Source organism: Mesocricetus auratus, unplaced genomic scaffold (genome assembly GCF_017639785.1).
Source record: "Mesocricetus auratus isolate SY011 unplaced genomic scaffold, BCM_Maur_2.0 Super-Scaffold_100020, whole genome shotgun sequence".
Taxonomy (NCBI): domain Eukaryota; kingdom Metazoa; phylum Chordata; class Mammalia; order Rodentia; family Cricetidae; genus Mesocricetus; species Mesocricetus auratus.
In genome coordinates this window covers 7,036,619-7,055,287 of record NW_024429201.1, presented here as the reverse complement: position 1 = coordinate 7,055,287, position 18,669 = coordinate 7,036,619, and the positions used below count along the sequence as shown (strand labels likewise).

Here is an 18,669-nt window from a genome sequence, read left to right as displayed (position 1 = left end):
CAGACCATCTTTGCTGCAGTGGGCTAAAACCTGCCACCAGCTTTTGTAAATTTTACTGGGACATGTTTGTTGTCTTTACTTTTGGGGGTTAGAGTGGAAGAATTGTATAGTTGTAACAGATTTTTCTGGCCCACAGCCCACAATCCTTACTCTGTAGCCTTTGATAGAAGGTTTGCCAACTCCTAATACAGAATTAATGGGAATTTCAGGATTGGAAGAGAAGGGGTGACGTGCCCAAAACTGATACTCTCAGCAAAGGAAGTACTTGCACCTGTCTCAAGGCCAGCACTTCATTGAATGCCTGTGCTACTTTTTGCTGCAATTCCACTTACCATTTATAGCCCACTTTTATTTTAATTGATTGATTGGTCCATTTATTTATTTTACTACCCTGGTTGCATTATGAACCTTTAAGGATATTGAGCCCAAAACCTTGGTACTACTGTCTGCTGCTCCAATTCTTATGGGCTCAGAGTACAGTCACAATCAGCAAAAGAGAATTGGGTTCATGACTTATACTGCATAGAGAGGACGTGTGCCTAAAGTTCTTCAATATATATTGTAATATCATAGAATCTTAATTCAGCAGTACAACAAAAAATCCTACCAAACAGAACATCTTGTTTTGTATCCAGTACTGAAATCTCACAAGTGGAAGAAATAGTAATTTTGTATATTTTATCTGCCCATGCCCAAATAAAAGGCAAGTTTATTTATTACGCTAGCTTGTGGTTTTCTTTTTTTCAACATCTATCTGTCTGACTGTCTGTCTGTCTGTCTATCTATCTATCTATCTATCTATCTATCTATCTATCTGTCTATCATCTCTCTATTTTTGTGTATATGTGTGTGCACACATGCATACACATCACAACATATTTGTGGAAGTCATAACAACTTACAGAAGGCATTTTCTCTTTTCTTTGTGTGGACCCCAGAACTCACATTGTCATGCTAGGAGCAGCCACATGAGCCATCTCACCAGCCCTAGCTTTATTTCCTTGATGGGGTTGGATAGCCTCCTTTCCCCTGACAAAGGCATAGCCTTTCCTGTCCACACGGGTCTTGTCATGGTATGCTGGCCTGGACGAGGTCACTGTAGGTTCCCTTACCATCTCCCTTCCCATGGGTTAATGCATGGAAGGGGCTTGATGGGAAAGAAGAGAGAACTGAGAACAACATGTTCTTTTCTTCCTTCTGTGGAGTAAGCTGTCTCTCTAAGGCTGTGCCTATCAGTGCTGCCCTCTCTGACGCCTCATTCAGGCTCTTTGACCCTTTCTTTGGACATAGAGTTAGTTGGTAACAGTACAATTCCTAGTATATTAGCCACTCAGATTCGTGTGTGTGTGTGTGTGTGTGTGTGTGTGTGTGTGTCTGTATCTATGTGTGTGTGTGTATATATATATATATATATATATATGCTGAAAAGGAGATTCATTTTACATGGTTTTAATACATACAAACTCTAAAGTATTTTAATATTAACAAAAACAATACTTGATTCAATCGAGCTCAAGAATGTAAACACAAATCATATATAAAAATAATAGCCGGGCGGTGGTGGCGCACGCCTTTAATCCCAGCACTCGGGAGGCAGAGGCAGGCGGATCTCTGTGAGTTCGAGGCTGGGCTGGACCGATAGCCTCCAGAACAATACAGAGAAACCCTGTCTCGTAAAAACCAAAAAAAAAAAAAATAATAATAATAATAAAATGAAAATTGAAAAAGTAATCAAGCATGCAATACACTAGAACATGGGAACTATGTGGGTTAACAGATTAAATAAAATTCAAGGAAATAGACTTTTCTAACAAAATTTAAGCTGTCTTATAGCATTAAGGTCACTTAAATTACTATTATTTTGCTTCAAGCGTTTGCTACATTGCAAAGGATATGGAAATTCATTTTACTTTGAGAAGCAGTGGCATTCAAACACTAGTTGCCATTTGAATTATATGAAATATTCTCATTCCTTTGACAAAATACCTAACAAAAGTATTTTAAAGAAAGAAGGTTTATTTCTGCTGACATTTGGAGGAGACACAGCCTTCCCCACCAGGATGAACTATGTCTCCTCCAATATATATAATCTTGTGCCTTCTTGAATTGTTTTGTTCTTGTTTGTTCATTTGTTTGTTTTTTTGTTTTTTACATAAGCTTGTTTATTTGGTTCCTTTGCTTGCTGGTTTGGTTCTTTGGGACAGGATCTCACTTAAATCCTATCTTCACTAGTGCAATCCTACTGCTTGATATTACAAGCAGGTATCCGTATTACATACAGGTCTCATAGAGAAAAGAAAGAACAGATGTATGTAAGCTGTAGATTGTCATATTTTTACCTTCATTTCTTTCTCTCCAGAGGTTGAATTTATTGATTTCTCAAATGTATTCAGCGTAGGAAACCTTATACATTGGGATATTGATGATATTGTTACTCAGTGTGCTTCCTTTTCAGGTCCCTCTTGAAGATACAGCATCTTCCCGCACATCCTTCACTATCCAGGACCTTAAACCTTTTACAGAGTATGTGTTCAGGATCCGCACCATCAAGGAGGATGGCAAAGGCTACTGGAGTGACTGGAGTGAGGAAGCAAGTGGAGTAACATATGAAGACAGTAAGTAAAAAACCTCCTGATGCTTAGATACAACCCTTTTAGTAATAAACACTGTGGTGTTTCATTCTTTCATTTGTAAGGACATCACAAAATAAAACTTGATATATATTGTTGATAGTATAAATCTATTTGATCCCTAATTAGGATACATTATTATGAAAGGGTATTTTAATTATCATTAAAAAACCATTCACTTTGTTCAAAGAAGGTGGCTCCAAGACACCCCTGACTATAGAGTTGTTTCCTAGCTCATTAAAAATCACACTGCCACAACTGGGTGTGGTGGTACATGCCTTTAATCACAGCATTGGTGAGGCAAAGGTGGAAGATCTCTGTGAGTTTGAGTTCCAAGCTAGTCAGAGATACACAGTGAGATACTGTCTCAAAAACAAAATGTCAAAAATATGTTATACATTTTTATTCTCCCTACCAGCATTTGATAAGACCTTAGAAAAGGACCGATTTGGGGTTTGGTTGGTTTGCTTTAATTTCCCTTTTTTCATCATTGATTACATTAGAATTACATATGCTCTACAGAGTACAAAAGCACAAAAAGTTGTAAGAGTCTAAAAAAGGGTCTCTCTGGATCTGGTGAGATGGCTTAGTGAGTAAGAGCACTTGTCACTTTTTTAGAGACCTGGAGTTCAATTTCCAACACCCATATGGCAGCTCATAATCTGTAACTCCAGTACAAAGGATCCCACACTCTCTTCTGGTCTCCATGGGCACTGCATACTATAATGCCTAGACATACATGTAGGTAAAACACTCATGAAATTGAAACAAATACATCTGAAGAAATAAGACTGTGGTGATATCTTGCTTGTACAAATAAAGGCTGTCTGAAGGTCAGAGAATGGAACTTGCCACCAGCTAACCATAGAGAGTCGGACAGAAACTCCATCTTCACAGAGCTGCTAGCGTTATTGATCTCCTGTGTAGCCACCAAGAAGCAAAGTGTGAAGGTGTGTGTCTGAATACAGTGAAACACCCATGCAGAAGGAAGCAGGCAAACAAAGAAACAAATAGTGATGCTTTCTCTATTTATTAGGATATACTTTTATCTCTATAGCATTAAGATTAGAAAAGAATTCCGTTGTAATCCACTGCCAAGCACCATGGCACAGCTATGCAGGAAGCTGAGGTAGGAGAATCATTTGAGCCTAGAAGTTCTGACCAGCCTTGGGCAGCATTGCAAAACCCCAACTCAAATAAAGAAATAGAAAGATGGTGATGATCTAAATTACCAGCTGTCACCTGCCTAATGAAAGACCCAAGTACGTTGTACTACAGCGGACCTGCTGCTGGAAAGAGAAATACTGTGGTTGAAGGACAAGATCATTAAGAACAAAAAGAATCACTTCAGAATTTTACTGTATTGTTAAGATAAAAGCATTTTATTTTATGAAGTGTGTGTTTTCTTTAGGACCCTCCAAACCACCAAGTTTCTGGTTTAAGATAAATCCATCCTATACCCAGGAATCTAGATCTGCACGGCTCATATGGAAGGTAAAAAACTTAAACAACAACAACAAAAAAAAAAGACTTATACTCTTATCCATTATAAATGCATTTGAATGTTAAGTTTTTTAACACTTAAATTTTTGTTCTATGCATCTTAGTTTCCTCCATGCATCTTAATATTGTTACTGTATAGAAACACAAAGCCTTATACAGCTAATGAAGAAGCCAACCAAGTTTACGAACTTAGCTGATCCCTCATTTGGGAGTTCAGTACAGTTTATAAAAAGGGTAACCTCTGTAAGAACAAGGCCTATGTTCTGAACTTCTCTGAACTCACTGGGGGAGCCTCCTTGAAAGAAACTGAGTGAGGCTTGGAAACAGCAGAATGTGGGCTGATAAGGCCATGCATGTGCTGATTGAACACATCATACTTTAAAAGGTAGAGGGAAAAAATGCTGAAGCATAAATAGCATAGACCAACACCTCAGCTGTGCAGAACAGTACAGAACCAGGGGCTCAACCATGCTACAGTCCCGGTTCAGTTAAAGTTTTGTTTTTTCCTATTTGTTTGTTTGTTTGTTTATATTCTTTCTTAGTGAGTAGTACTAAATTCAAAGTGAGCTCAGGCTGAAGAGACAGCTCAGCAGTTATGAGCACTGCTCTTCTAGAGGATCCAGGTTTGGTTCCTAGTGCCCACATGGTTCACAAGTGTCTATAACTCCAGGTCAGGGGATGTAGCACTTTCCTGGCCTCCACGGACACCAGGCATGCATACAGTGCATGTACAGACATGAAGGTAAAACATTAATATACATAAACATAAATAAATCTTTTTTTAAAAATGAGTTTGTCTTTTCCTTTCAACTAAATATTTACAGGTTTGACATACTGGCAGAATTTGTGGATGTGAAAAAAATGATTATTTGGGATTCATAAAATAATTTTTGGTAACATTTTTATTACAGGAATTACCTCTTTCTGAAGCCAATGGAAAAATTTTGGATTATGAAGTGATTCTTACACAGTGGAAATCATTTTCACAAAATTACACCACTAATGGTACAGAATTGATAGTAAATCTCACAAATAATCACTATATAGCATCTCTAACAGCAAGAAATATGGTTGGCAAATCAGATGCAGCTGTCCTCGCCATCCCCAGCTCCCACTTCAAAGGTATGTGTAAGGGGGAGCCTCATTTGTGGGTGTCAGGGTTAAGTGTGGACAGGATCCCAGAAAGCATCATAGAGAGGCTGCTCTCTACGCTCGGTGGCAGTGGCCACAGGTTGAGATTAACAGGCTCCGTCCATCAGGATTTAGAAGTACGGGCCAACCCTGTGCGGCCTGCTTCAACTTTGTGGGTTCCTTATGCTTCCTGATGATTTGATGTTTGAAATACATCTCAAGGTTCTCAGAGCTGTCTTTGCATATGACATAAATATATTGTTTCCTTCTGGCTGTTAAGGACAAAGACACAGTTATAAACTTAAATACATAAAACTTTTGGAGATTTGGGGAAAGAATTTGAGTTTAAAAATAAATTGACTACCTATGTGTGTTTTTTATTTTGGAGGTTTATAAGCTACATGCTTTAGATATGACAGTAAAATATTGAAATATCAGATCTTTGAGTATTAACTGATTTTATCCACATTAAACTTTGTTTTAAAGCTTCTCACCCTGTAGTGGATCTTAAAGCATTCCCAAAAGATAATAAACTCTGGGTAGAATGGACTGCTCCACGTAAAACTGTGAAGAAATACATTATCGAGTGGTGTGTGCTGTCAGATAACTCACCCTGTGTCCCAGATTGGCAGCAAGAAGGTGGCAGTGTGACGCGAGCCTACTTAAGAGGTATACCTCCCTCACTGTTTAAGTAGACAGCTTTTGTCTAACGCTGGAGACGGTTGCCTTTGCATGCTTTTGTTCTGGCTTTTGGTTTGTAGGTGTCGTGAGCCACTGAAAAGACTTAGAGCTGCAGTAGAGACTAGATGTGTGACTCTTGGTGAGTTACACTCAGCACTTTGCCTCTGAACTGTAGGGTCTCTGTGTAGAGAAAAGGACTAATGCATTTCTGGACACTCACAAAACTAGTAGAGAATCAAGTTCAGCCTTCACTGCCTATTGGTTGGTTGTTACCCATGCTCAACTCAGCTAGCTCCTAATCCTCCAGATATAAAATTGTTGCCTACTTTAACTTCGTAGGGCCATCATGTACCAGAACACAGGCTTCCCTTTGCTTCCCATTTCTACCATACAGTAGTAATGATATTGCAGGGTTCAAAAAGCACTTTTCTGTGTGATTGTAGCTGCTACCTACTACTATGTGGTTGTGAAGTCATATAATAGCTTTAAGGAAAAATCACTCCATGTGTGTCCTTTTACTCATAAAGAAGGGTGACCATTAGAGTTACCCTAAGCAGGGGTGGCTGCTGTAAACCACCTACACTTGTAAAGTGGCATGTTTGGCTCTTACCACCCTGCTGTTCAGTGTTAACAAGCTTGGGTATATCCTTTGTCAGCCTTACAATGTAAAAACCATGGAGCTTAAAGAACATAGGGTCAGCCAGGCAGTGGTAGCACATGTCTTTAATCCCAACTCTTGAGAAACAGAGGCAGGCAGATCTCTGTGAGTTCAAGACCAACCTGGTCTACAAGAGCTAGTTCCAGGACAGGCTCCAAAGCTACACAGAGAAACTCTGTCTCAAAAAACAAACAAACAAAAAAGAGCATAGGGTCATCTCCTAGAGACAAGGATTCAAGGCCCAGTACCCTGGAAGTGTCATTACAGCAAAAATCACTTTTTGGTAATGGGTATCAAAAAAAGGTAAAGTTGCTCTTTTTAGGAAGACAAAGATTTGTATAATTTTATGGATGTTAATGAGGGAAACAGAAATTCATGTTGAAGGTATAAAGTCTAATAACCATCTTATTTTCTGGGATGTTTGAGACATGTTTTATAAAAGGCCATTTTAAGTGTTGCCCGCTAAACCATACTTTAGTTGCCTGCTAAAACTACTGTGATCACATGGAAGGATTAGAAATAAACAAAGTACTGTATTCAAGAAGCATCCTTAACTGTTGTTTTCCTGACATCCCTGGCCACACACAGCTGTGTATTAGTGCTCGTCCCACGGTATTAGGGTCTTACTATTGACACCTTAACAGGTCTCAAAATCAGCTAGAACTCCTAAGCTGTCACAGAATAATTTGAAGTGTTTTACTCGTCCTGAACATAAAGGCAGTCTACTTGTATTAACAGCATAAGTACTTTTTACACTTTTTGGTTCATGGTATTGACAATAAAAGTAGCCTTTTAGTTTTGTTGTTTATCACCCAGATAGCTCATCATAGCCTTGAACTCACAGTTTAGCCCAGAATAGCTCCAGCTCATTATCCTCCTCCCACCTCAGCCATCTGAATGCTAGGCTTACACAGACCACATTTTACTATAGTAAGTTTGCATTAAACAAAGTTTGCAAAAGACAATTTTATATATAAAACTGCAGTTTTTAGAAGAAAGGGAAATTAAGTAGTCATGAATTATAAGGTAAAAACCATGGAATTTAAATCTCTTATTGGGGAGAGGAATTACTTTCTCTGTTCTTGCAGGAAGCCTCCTGGAGAGCAAATGCTATTTGATCACTGTGACACCTGTGTTTACCAGTGGGCCTGGGAGCTCTGAGTCGGTAAAGGCCTACCTCAAACAAGCCGGTGAGTCTACCCTTACTTGCTTTGAAAAATGCTTTTAACATTGACAAAAACACTTGATCACTTTAAGTAAGAATTCTTATTATGCTCACATAATTTTATTAATAGACTCTTTACTAACGTGTGTTATTTCCTAAACTGTAATGCTTTTCAGTTACCAGATGCATTTACTGTCTTACAGCACCTTCTAGAGGACCTACAGTTCGGACAAAGAAAGTGGGGAAAAATGAAGCTGTCTTAGAATGGGACCAACTTCCTGTTGATGACCAGAATGGATTTATTAGAAACTACTCTATATCTTATAGAACCATTGTTGGAAATGAAATTGGTAATAAAATTGTAGCAATTACTAAGAATATGCTACTAAAACTTTTTCTTAAGCTTTTAAATACTAGTTTCTCATATAATGTGTCATAGTATATAGCATCCTTAGCAGACATTTGCAAATGTCTCTTACAGGTGTGTTTATGATTCTATTCTTTTAAATACTGTATTGTGGGCTGATAGTATGGCTCAGCAGGTAAAGGCACGTGCCACCAAGCCCAATGACATCAGTTCAACTCCCAGGCCTCACTGGTGGAGGGTGAGGGGAGCAAATTGAGAATTGATTCTCAGAAGTTGTTCTCTGATCTTCACACACAGCCCCCCCACACACATACACATACAGAGTAAATAATTGATTTTGCAATTTTAAACTTTGCATATATACTGTTTTATCCTTAAAGAGTTTTTAGTTACAAATGCTTGCTGGGAAAGTTTTTTATTCCTTTTGAATACTTCACAATGCCAAATGTATGACAGATAAGTCAGAAATACTGGATAAAAGATCATTTTTTTCTTCCAGTTGTGAACGTGGATTCTTCCCACACAGAATATACACTGTCCCCTTTGAGTAGTGATACGTTGTACATGGTGCGAATGGCAGCATACACAGATGAAGGTGGAAAAGATGGTCCAGAGTTCACGTTTACAACACCAAAGTTTGGTAAGAAGCCATGACGTTTTATCTATTTTAAGTTTAATTAGACTAGAAGTGGATTTACTATGCTAAAATATTGTTTAAAAGTGCACCATTGGAGGATGGAGGCGCAGTCCAGTGGTAGAGTGCTTAACAGCGTCAAAGCCCTGGCTCTGTGTGTGTGTGTGTGTGTGTGTGTGTGTGTGTGTGTGTGTGTAGGGGTGAGATTCATAGAATGGAGTGTAGACATTAGGACGCTTATGCTATTCATCTGGTTTAGGTGGATGCTTTATAGGATTCCTCCTGCTTTGGAGCCTGCTTAACTGTGGTGGCTGAGCCACCTGTACTGTAAATCTCAGGAGCCTACTGACCTTTCTCTGTGGGTTCTCTTATTCACAAGGTGGTTTGTGTCAACTCTCCATCTTTTCTATACTTGGTCCTTCTGCTTACAGACAGATTGCTTGAGAAACTAGTCTGGCACATTGACTGTCCTGCTGAAGTCAGTTTCCAGCCCTACCACTCCTGGGGAGGCTGCCTGTGTCACCCATCAAGGACCCAAGTCCTATCCAGTGCTGACTTTTAACTTCACCTTATTTTCTAGTCTTCAGCCTGGAATACGTTGGCCTTTCCATGCTTTAGCTCTCTGCTGTCCCTGGTTCTTTTAGCCATGCTTTTGTTTTCCTGCTTGCACTGCATTTTTACAAGTTCTATATTCTGCAGAGCTCTGCTACTGGTCCAGTTTCCTTATGTGCCCTCTTAGACACCCCTACATAGCTTTAACTACCTTCTTCCTGACACAGCCACCCAACTATTTGTGAAAACCATTTTTCCCTCGCATAATCGAAGAAAGTTGTGTTGCTTGTGCTTTGTTCCTGTTGGAATCAGCTCGCCCCTTTGACTAGAGGTTCATTATTGTCTTGACCTCCATCCTATCTAAGTGAACTGTCCTTGTTTACATCCTTACCCTTATGTTTGGCTGTTCTGTAGCCTTCCTGAAGACTTACAATATGTTCTTTTTTGAATCATTATAGACTTTCTTTTATTTTATTGAAACTGTATTTGTAATTCCCCAGATGCCACCAGGGGAATGGTCTATAGTAATGTCTATGTTCATTATGGGTTGAATGTAAAGATAATGTATGAGTGTGACTACATAAAATCCTGATCTTTTCTACAAGGGAAAAACTAATGTAATTTCTGGAATGAGATCCCATGTGATGACATGTTAATAAATCCATAACACTTAATATTTGAAACAAACACTGAAAAAAATAGTAAAACTTTGAAAGTATTTCCCTAGTTGCAAAAGTCATATTCACTATAGGAAATTTTTATAGTATATTATAAAAGGGAATAAGAATTTACCCAAATTCCATTCTCAAATTGTCTCTTCTCCATTTACATTTTTAAATGGATCAGTAATACTAAAACTATTATTTGATGTTGTTCTGGTGGTGGTTACCTATCTGCAGTTTCTATTACAGCTTCCTCAAATGGCATGGGAGTCTTGTCCCAAAAGAATTTAGCTTAATTGAAGAGATACCACCGAAAGTAGTTAAAACAGAGCTATTTGGGCAATTTAACTCATAAGCAATACAAGTCTAAAGCCATCAGCAGAGGGTGTTTCACCTTTAAAGAAGGTTTTTGGAGAAGACAAAGCTGTAGATTTGATGTGGAAAATAGGACGAAGCAGGCATCTTGAGAACAGCATGCACAGGGCCCAGGACAGGCACATGAGACACAGAACTTGGCTTAGCAGTAGTCAATCTGCACATGAGATCCTTAGCACTCAAGCATTCACATTTGAGTGACTATGATGGATGATGTATGTTCAACAGTACTGGGGGAGGGGGTGAGACAGGAGGATCACCAGTTAAGGTCATCCTGGGCTGCATATGGAGACAAAAAAGGAAGCCAATAGTTTATTCCCAGTGTTGGTCTGATTTTTTTTTTTAAATACTAGACTTCATGGGATGTAGAGTTACTTACAAGGGGATATGTGTGATAGGAAAATAAAACTAAGTAAACTGTATTCCTTATTTTTTTCCTATAAAAGAGTAATGAAAAGGCATTAGCTCTATGACGGAGTACAAGCATAGCATATAGCAGGTCAAGTTCAGTTCTCAGCACCAGGATAAAGGGCAGATGGAGATAACTGGAGGAGTTAACCAGGAACCTACCACAAGGGAAAATCAATTAAAATGTCTCCCAACATTTTACCATCAATGACTCATTTGTTGAAGTCCTCTTTTAAAAGCATATGGAGACTTGTGTGGTATATAGGAATTTCAGATTTGTTTGTATCTTTAAATATTTGTTTTTGAGAGTGTCTCAAAAGCCCAGTCACTAGTCTGGCCTCAAACTCCCAATCCTCTCTGTCTCCACCTCCTGCATACTTAAGACTACAGGCAAGTACCACTATGCCCACTCAGCTTTGCTGCTCATTAGAAGAATTGTCTACTTGTGCCTCCCTCATGCCTCGTGAGCATCCGTCCTTAAATTCTTGGACCTATAGCAGATGTTTATCATGTTGATAATTATCACCCAGTAAACTGAACTCATTCTCCCAGCCAGTGTGTATTTTATGCTTACTATATAACCAGGTTTGCAATGTAAGGACGAATGGCTGGGATTAACCACGGACACAGAGAGGAAGAAAGGCTACCTCAAAACCTGAAAACCAACAGGGCAGGGTACAGGAGTGTATATTTTGTCAATAATCTGCAGTGCAGGCACTTGGAAGACAGACAGGAGAGCTTGCGTCAGTCTGGATCCATTGTGAGACACTGTCTCCATAAACAGAAAATCAAGCAGTATCCAGTGAGGACATTATATTTTTTTCCTCTTTTGTATGTGTTAACAGTTACTTCTTATTTACTCTTTGGTTTTTAGCTCAAGGAGAAATAGAAGCCATAGTGGTGCCTGTGTGCTTAGCATTCCTCTTGACAACTCTTCTGGGAGTCTTGTTCTGCTTTAATAAACGAGACCTGTAAGTACCATTTCTCACATTTGAGCTGCAGTTTATTTACATAATAGCATTTAACTGTTTGAAGTCTACAGTTGAATTGATGGTGCACAGATGCTTCACCTCCATGCATCCCCACTCCTACCGAGCTTCCTCGATCATTCCTAGCCTGTCCTCTCAGTCACTGCCCCACACAGACTAATCTGTTCCCAGTTGTAGCTTTGCCTTCGCTGGAATTTTATGTGCATGGAATCAGGTGGCTTGCAATCTTTTGTAAGTCTCACATGTAACTAATTGTGAGCTCATTCATGCTGTTATGTTAGTTTTTCTCCTCAATGCTCCTGTTAGGACCTGAAGTTCTTAATTGATTTTATTAGAGGATTTGATCAGAGTTTTTTTAATTGAATACTGATAATTAGTCTTGATAACCATTTTCCATTAGGAATGCAGACAATCTGTATGTGTTTTTAGCAGTATCTTTTTTGACTTTAGGATAACAGATTATTTTTGTTGGTTGACAGAAAAAAGCTTCTCATTGTTACATGTGATTTTACATATGCCTTGCTTCTTTTCTCTTCAGAATTAAAAAACACATCTGGCCTAATGTTCCAGATCCTTCAAAGAGTCATATTGCTCAGTGGTCACCTCACACTCCCCCAAGGGTAAGAGACTATCTTCTTATTGTTTCTAGGATGCAGGCTTATTTACTAGGATGTTTATAGAGTTTAACCAAGCCGGGCGGTGGTGGCGCACGCCTTTAATCCCAGCACTTGAGAGGCAGAGGCAGGCGGATCTCTGTGAGTTCGAGGTCGGGCTGGACCAACAGCCTCCAAAACAATACAGAGAAACCCTGTCTCGTAAAAACCAAAAAAATAAATAAAGTTTAACTAAAAGATATTCATACTTGCTAAAAATTAGTTCTTAAATAGCAATTGTCAAAGTCATGAGTAATCGCTGTTCATCCTAGCACAGCATTTAGCATAGTGTTTGTGCCAGCAGTCCTCACACTGTTCAGTAAGCACAACAAATACTTTGTTGAAAATGGAAACAGAGAACCTGTTACACAGGGATCTGGGACTGGATATTAAGTGCTGGCTAATGTTCTGAGTTCTGGGAACTGTACTAGACTTCATACTTAGCATACAACCTACAGGGTAGTCCTTCCTGTTATCCCCTAGTAATCCTTGAACTTAATTTTAACAAACTATACCTGTAAAATTTTATAGTTTACAAAACCTCAGTTATTCAAATTTGAGTTTTTAATGTTTCCAAAGTGCTTTTATTTTGTCGTATTTAATTCTAGGCCTACTATAAGTATTAAACACTCAGTACTATTTATAACCTATTTATAGCTTACAACAATATTAATTTGGAAACTGTACATACAGACTGATTCGGACGTGTTCAGCTGGTTAGAGAGACTTGCTGGGAGGGATGGTTCCACCCCAAAGTCACTGAAAGTTTCAAAGATGCACCAACTCTTAGAACAATAGAGGGCCCGGAGAGATGGCTCAGTGGGTAACAAAGTTGGAATATGCACAAAATAATCATTCATTTTCTTCTTTTCTAGCATAATTTTAACTCCAAAGATCAAATGTACTCAGATGGCAATTTCACTGATGTGAGTGTTGTGGAAATAGAAGCAAACAACAAAAAGCCTTGTCCAGATGACCTGAAATCACTGGACCTGTTCAAGAAGGAAAAAATAAGTACAGAAGGTCACAGCAGTGGCATTGGAGGGTCTTCGTGCATGTCATCTTCCAGGCCCAGCATCTCCAGCAATGAGGAGAATGAGTCTGCCCAGAACACCGCAAGCACTGTCCAGTACTCCACTGTGGTGCACAGTGGCTACAGGCACCAGGTCCCCTCAGTCCAAGTCTTCTCGAGATCCGAGTCCACCCAGCCCCTGTTAGACTCCGAGGAGCGGCCAGAGGATCTGCAGTTAGCAGATGCTGTAGACAGCAGGGATGAGATTTTGCCCAGGCAACAGTATTTCAAACAGAACTGTAGGCAACCTGAAGCCAGTCCAGATATTCCACATTTTGAAAGGTCAAACCAAGTGTCATCGGGCAGTGAGGAGGATTTTGTCAGACTGAAGCAGCAGGTTTCAGATCCCATCTCAAAGCCCTGTGGATCTGAGCAGCATAGGCTGTTTCAGGAAGGTCCTGCCACAGGTGCTCTTGGCGCAGGGACTGATGGACAAGTAGAGCAGTTTGAATCCGTTGGAATGGGGACTGTACTGGATGAAGAAATTCCTAAAAGTTACTTGCCACAGACTGTAAGACAAGGTGGCTACATGCCGCAGTGAATTCTGGCTCCTGCAGAGCTTTCGTGGGACCTGTAAAGGAAAGCTAAAACACTTGTGTGTGACTTCAGATGGAAAATCATCTTCACTCCCTGAAGATAGCCATTGCCCTTAAGGACAAAGTCACAGCTGGGCCATCTCCGTTCCAGAGTATCTGGGATCTTCCTTCAAGCACTACATGAACTGATTGTCCTCTGTGCTGCTTGGATGTTTGCACTGAAGAAAACGTGTGTCTGAGATATACAAAGCTTTTTGTTTTGCTGCATAGAAAAGGGAATTCAAATGAGCTGTGGCGTAGTACAGCTGTGCTGGTTTTAATGAGACTAGCCATCTAGTGCAAAGTTCTAGCCCCTCCTCAGCCAACAGCATCATTTAAAAGTGCCACAGGGCAGACTGTCCAGATTTTGTCATCTGGCAAAAGAAATAGTGAGGACAGGTTCATTTCTAGTTCTACTAGCTAGAGAATATTGGTTTGCTCCCTACTGTTTTTATCAACGTTGCTAGTTGTTACTGAAGAAAGGGATGAACTTGAAAAATGAGCAATGTAGACATTCCCATTTTCTTAATATTACCCGAAACCTCACAAAATTCTGGTCATTGTTGATAACCTCTTTCAAAGTCAGTTTCACCAACCCTGTAGAGGGCGCTGACGAGGCCAGCCCATGAAACGGTGTCAAGCATTTAAAAATTGCTGTGTAAGCTGTGTTTTCTGAACATAGACAGACACCAGGACAGGTGATCCCAAAGGTTGGTTGTAGAAGCACTTTAATACAGTATGTCTTTAGCTTAAAATTGTTTTAATTGATTCCACCTTTTTATTTTCAAGAATAGTAAGGAGGTGTTTATTGAAGGGCAGCATCCGCCACAGGCACAAGCAGCACCCAAACACACACTGATCTCAATAACCGCCACATGATGGAGGGCCATGTTGTACAGAGCTGAAGAAGCCGTAGGGTTTTGTAAAATTTACTGGGTGGGGATTGAGCCCATGGCCTTGTACATGCTAGACATTCACTCTACCGCTGAGCTACCCACCCACGCATCTCATTCTGTTGTGTAGGCTCAAGTGATCCTCCTCTCCCAGCTCCATGAGGATCTGGGACTTTGGGTATGTGCTGTCACACCCAACAAAAGATGGTATTTTTAGTATCTGCCATTTCTGAGGTAGTTTTACATGTGACTTGGGAGTATCTTAAACCTAGTCCTGGTTGCTCTGTTAATGAGCAATCTAGATATGCAGGGTTTAGCACTAAAGCCGTTAACGTATCTGTGCCTAACTTCCCAGGGTGACATGGAGGCAGGGGCTAAAGGTAGAAGTGACTCTCCGTTAGTGGCTGACCCACTGAGTGTGCTCACAGGGAAAGCTCTGCAGTCCCAGAGCTTGGGCACACTTAACACTTCCTAGAGTTACCAAACAGACGGCAAAGAAGGAGCGATACTCATTGGGGTGGATGCAGTTTTTACTTTTTACTCTCAGAATGGGGTTATATTACACTTGCTGATACATATTATCATTTATATTTTTATAATAGCTAATACTTTCTGAGTTTTTTCACATGTATAATCCTTGTGAGACAGTAAACATTTTTGTCCTCTCATACTTGGTTGCCCACCTGGCAAAAACAACCTGACACTGGGAAAATGGCAGAATTGAAAGTCAGCCTTGAAGAGGTCAGGTGCAGTCACAGACCAGAAGTCACACTACATGCAATGGCATCACCACCCTTCAGCTGGACATCAAAGCCAGTCCGCTCAGGACTGAATTTCTATGTATGTATGTCAGGAGATTAACGCTTACTAAGTTTTTCATTTTCTCACAGAAGTAGTCTAGTCATGTTACTGTGTTCATGTTTAGCTGTAACCTTCCTCCTATCAAATAGTGGTGCTGTGAACTTTGTAGTGTGAAATCCACTCTGGGGGTAGGGATAATTATCCAGTGTGAGTTCATGAATGAGCATGAGAGATTATGGAAGAACCTCAGTAAAGCAAGTTTGCATGTTGAACCCCATTCAGACAATGTCCCAGTGAGCCAGTGCCCCTACCAATAGAGATGGTTGTATGGATACCACATGAAAACTCATTCAAGGAGTATATAATGGATCAGTTTTGTCCTGAGAGAGAAAGCCAGTCATAAAACTCATCTTATAGACTTTTCTACAGCATGTTTTAGAATAATCTGGATGCATGTGTTTTAGGTAGGCAAAGAAACTAAATCTGGCTTCTTTATGTAAAACCAGTGTAATAAAGCTAGTTGTGTAGTCACTCTTTAATTCTTTTGTGTATAAAAGTGTAGTTTAAGGCGCATCAGAAAACGGCCTCTCTTGTGGTCAAAATTAATTCACTGCATTTAATGTAGTTGCCTCAGGATTCAGAGAAAAACAAAGTCAACATAAGTTACACATCCTACCATCGTCTCATAAAGGTTTAATTCCGAATCACTATTGCAAAACTATAGAATTTCAACCTTACCCACTCAAACAAAAAGGCTTAATCCTCTTAAAAGTCTGAGTCAGTATTCAGGAACACAAGCAAGCAGAGACAAGGGAAGAGTGAACCCCTCCCAGTTCTTGTGTCTCCTTGGTTCAGTGTCTGCAGAGTTCCTGGATGTGTGCTTATCAGCTCATCCAGGGACCGTAGTTCTTACAGTCAAGCTAAAGGTTAATGAAGCAGAAGTGCTTATGGAAATACTGTGAAAGCTCATGTTTAAAGCAGGACAGCTCAAGTACCTTCAGACGTTAAATCCCATTTTTAAGTCTTTTTTCCTACCCACATAATTAGGAAAACTATGCCATAAATTTAGACCTAATAATCATGAGATTCCTCAGTGTATGCTACAGACATATATTAGCGAAGGAACAAGCCAGGAGACTGTCCTGTTATGTTCGTTCTTCTGTTCCATGTTACTGAGTTTGTTTTTAAAAGCAAGTTCTTAACTCATCTGTGTAGTGTAAAGATTTTTAGGGAGATGAGTAGAATTAAGCTGCAAAAAATGTAAAGATCAGTTATTAAAAATAACCTCTTAGGCTAGCTTTTTATTGCAGGTATTACTGTTGGGTTATTTTGCCCGGGTAAGATTCCTTTAAAAAAAAAAAAAATGTGCCTTCCTATAAATTAGAAAACACAGCCATTAAATGGCAAACTGTTTAGGGCTAGCATAAAGAGGGGCACTCACTGCAGACCTCAACGGTTTAAACTAGCAGACCCACTCTGGGGCCCAGGTACCATTTTCTTTTCAGGTTATTTATGAGCAATCCATGTCAAGACAAAATTTTCTCAAGCCAGATGTACTATCTCTAGGGTTCATGTTTTATTTTCCTGTCACACATAGATTAGCATCTGCCCACTGCATCAGAGAAGAAAAGGAAACAGCTCCAGGTTTGAGCGCTCGAGTGTTACTCATTCGTTCTGTACTTTTTCGGGGCCTTTTACCACTTGTAAGCCCCACCAACTGGTTAGTTTCTTATTAACCAGTTGTTGATACTGTTGATGGATCTGGATGAAAATGCACTAGGCTGGTTCCACAGAGACTGTTAGTTCTGTTTTTAACCAGCATGATCAGGCGAATAGAGGCTGCAAATGGTGTTCATGAATAGTGAAGTGTGATGTGTCAGAACCGGAGATGTACAGAGGTGAGCATTTGAAAACTAGCCTCGATGTTTGTGTGTAATATACTCCAAAAGCAAGCGCACTTCGCTGGCCCAGCATGGCAGTAGGCATTAGGTATGGCTCCTTTTTATGTCTTTGCGCTTAGCTGAATCTCATGTGCGCACAGTGTTTTTCAAGTTTGCCCGCTGTTTTAACACCCCCACCACCCATGTAGCTCCATTTGGAAAGCTTGTGCATGTATTACCTCTGTAGTGAGTTGCATGTGCTGAGTATAGCCAAAGCTATCCTTTTGATGTTGACTTTACCATCAATGTCTTACTATATCAGCTCTAATCCTTTAAGTAAATTTAAGAAAGAAATTGTCTTTTTTGTGTGTGGTCACCACTGTCTGACTGCCATGCATAATGATTTGGTATTTATCAGTACTGGTGTTAGTTAATACATGTCTTGGTGTAGATGTTTTATGAGGGATCTATGACTTTTTAAATGCTATTTTGGCATAATGGAATGGGAGTTAGAATAAACTGATACGCCACATTGGCCTCAGTAACAGAAGACATTACATTCAGTTACAGTTTTCAGATTTACTCTATAAATTATGCAATTCCAGCATCGTCCCTCCCAGTGGATGTTACCCTATGAATTTACTCAGGGCCCAAATATAGCCATGCTGCGCCACCTTGTGGCTCGTCTGTGCTGCTGCAGTCTCCATATTTCCCTCTCACGTGAAGCTAAGTCAGCAAAGGTCCCAACTACTTGGGTCAAAACCTACAAACTAGCCAAGCAGTAAACTTCACTCCTGCAAATCTATATTGAAATTTATACAAACCTTCACTTTGGAATATTTATTTAAATTCCATATTTACTACATGTCCTAGAGGAACAGCCTCCCTTCTGATGTACTGTGTGTGGGTAAAAAGTTCTTCCTGCTTTCAGAAGGACCATTGTTTCCCTAGAGGGAAATCCTTCCTTATCTTACTGAGAGTTGCTTACCTTCCTATTGGTCTGATTTTTCTTAGAAGAATATATGAAAATCCTTTCACAA

The 18,669-nt window shown here is 39.8% G+C and overlaps 1 protein-coding gene across 1 annotated transcript in view; it reads left to right on the top strand.

The window, feature by feature from the left end:
• The window catches only part of Il6st (interleukin 6 cytokine family signal transducer), a 41,524-nt gene extending 22,855 nt beyond the window's left edge, over nt 1-18,669 (top strand). The window contains exons 8-17 of the mRNA XM_040729008.1: nt 2,456-2,615; nt 4,042-4,124; nt 5,045-5,255; nt 5,751-5,933; nt 7,692-7,793; nt 7,972-8,118; nt 8,635-8,775; nt 11,641-11,737; nt 12,294-12,375; nt 13,284-18,669. Of these exons, the coding sequence (XP_040584942.1) occupies nt 2,456-2,615; nt 4,042-4,124; nt 5,045-5,255; nt 5,751-5,933; nt 7,692-7,793; nt 7,972-8,118; nt 8,635-8,775; nt 11,641-11,737; nt 12,294-12,375; nt 13,284-14,021 (1,944 nt within the window). The 3' untranslated portion in view covers nt 14,022-18,669. The remainder of the gene's footprint in view (nt 1-2,455; nt 2,616-4,041; nt 4,125-5,044; nt 5,256-5,750; nt 5,934-7,691; nt 7,794-7,971; nt 8,119-8,634; nt 8,776-11,640; nt 11,738-12,293; nt 12,376-13,283) is intronic.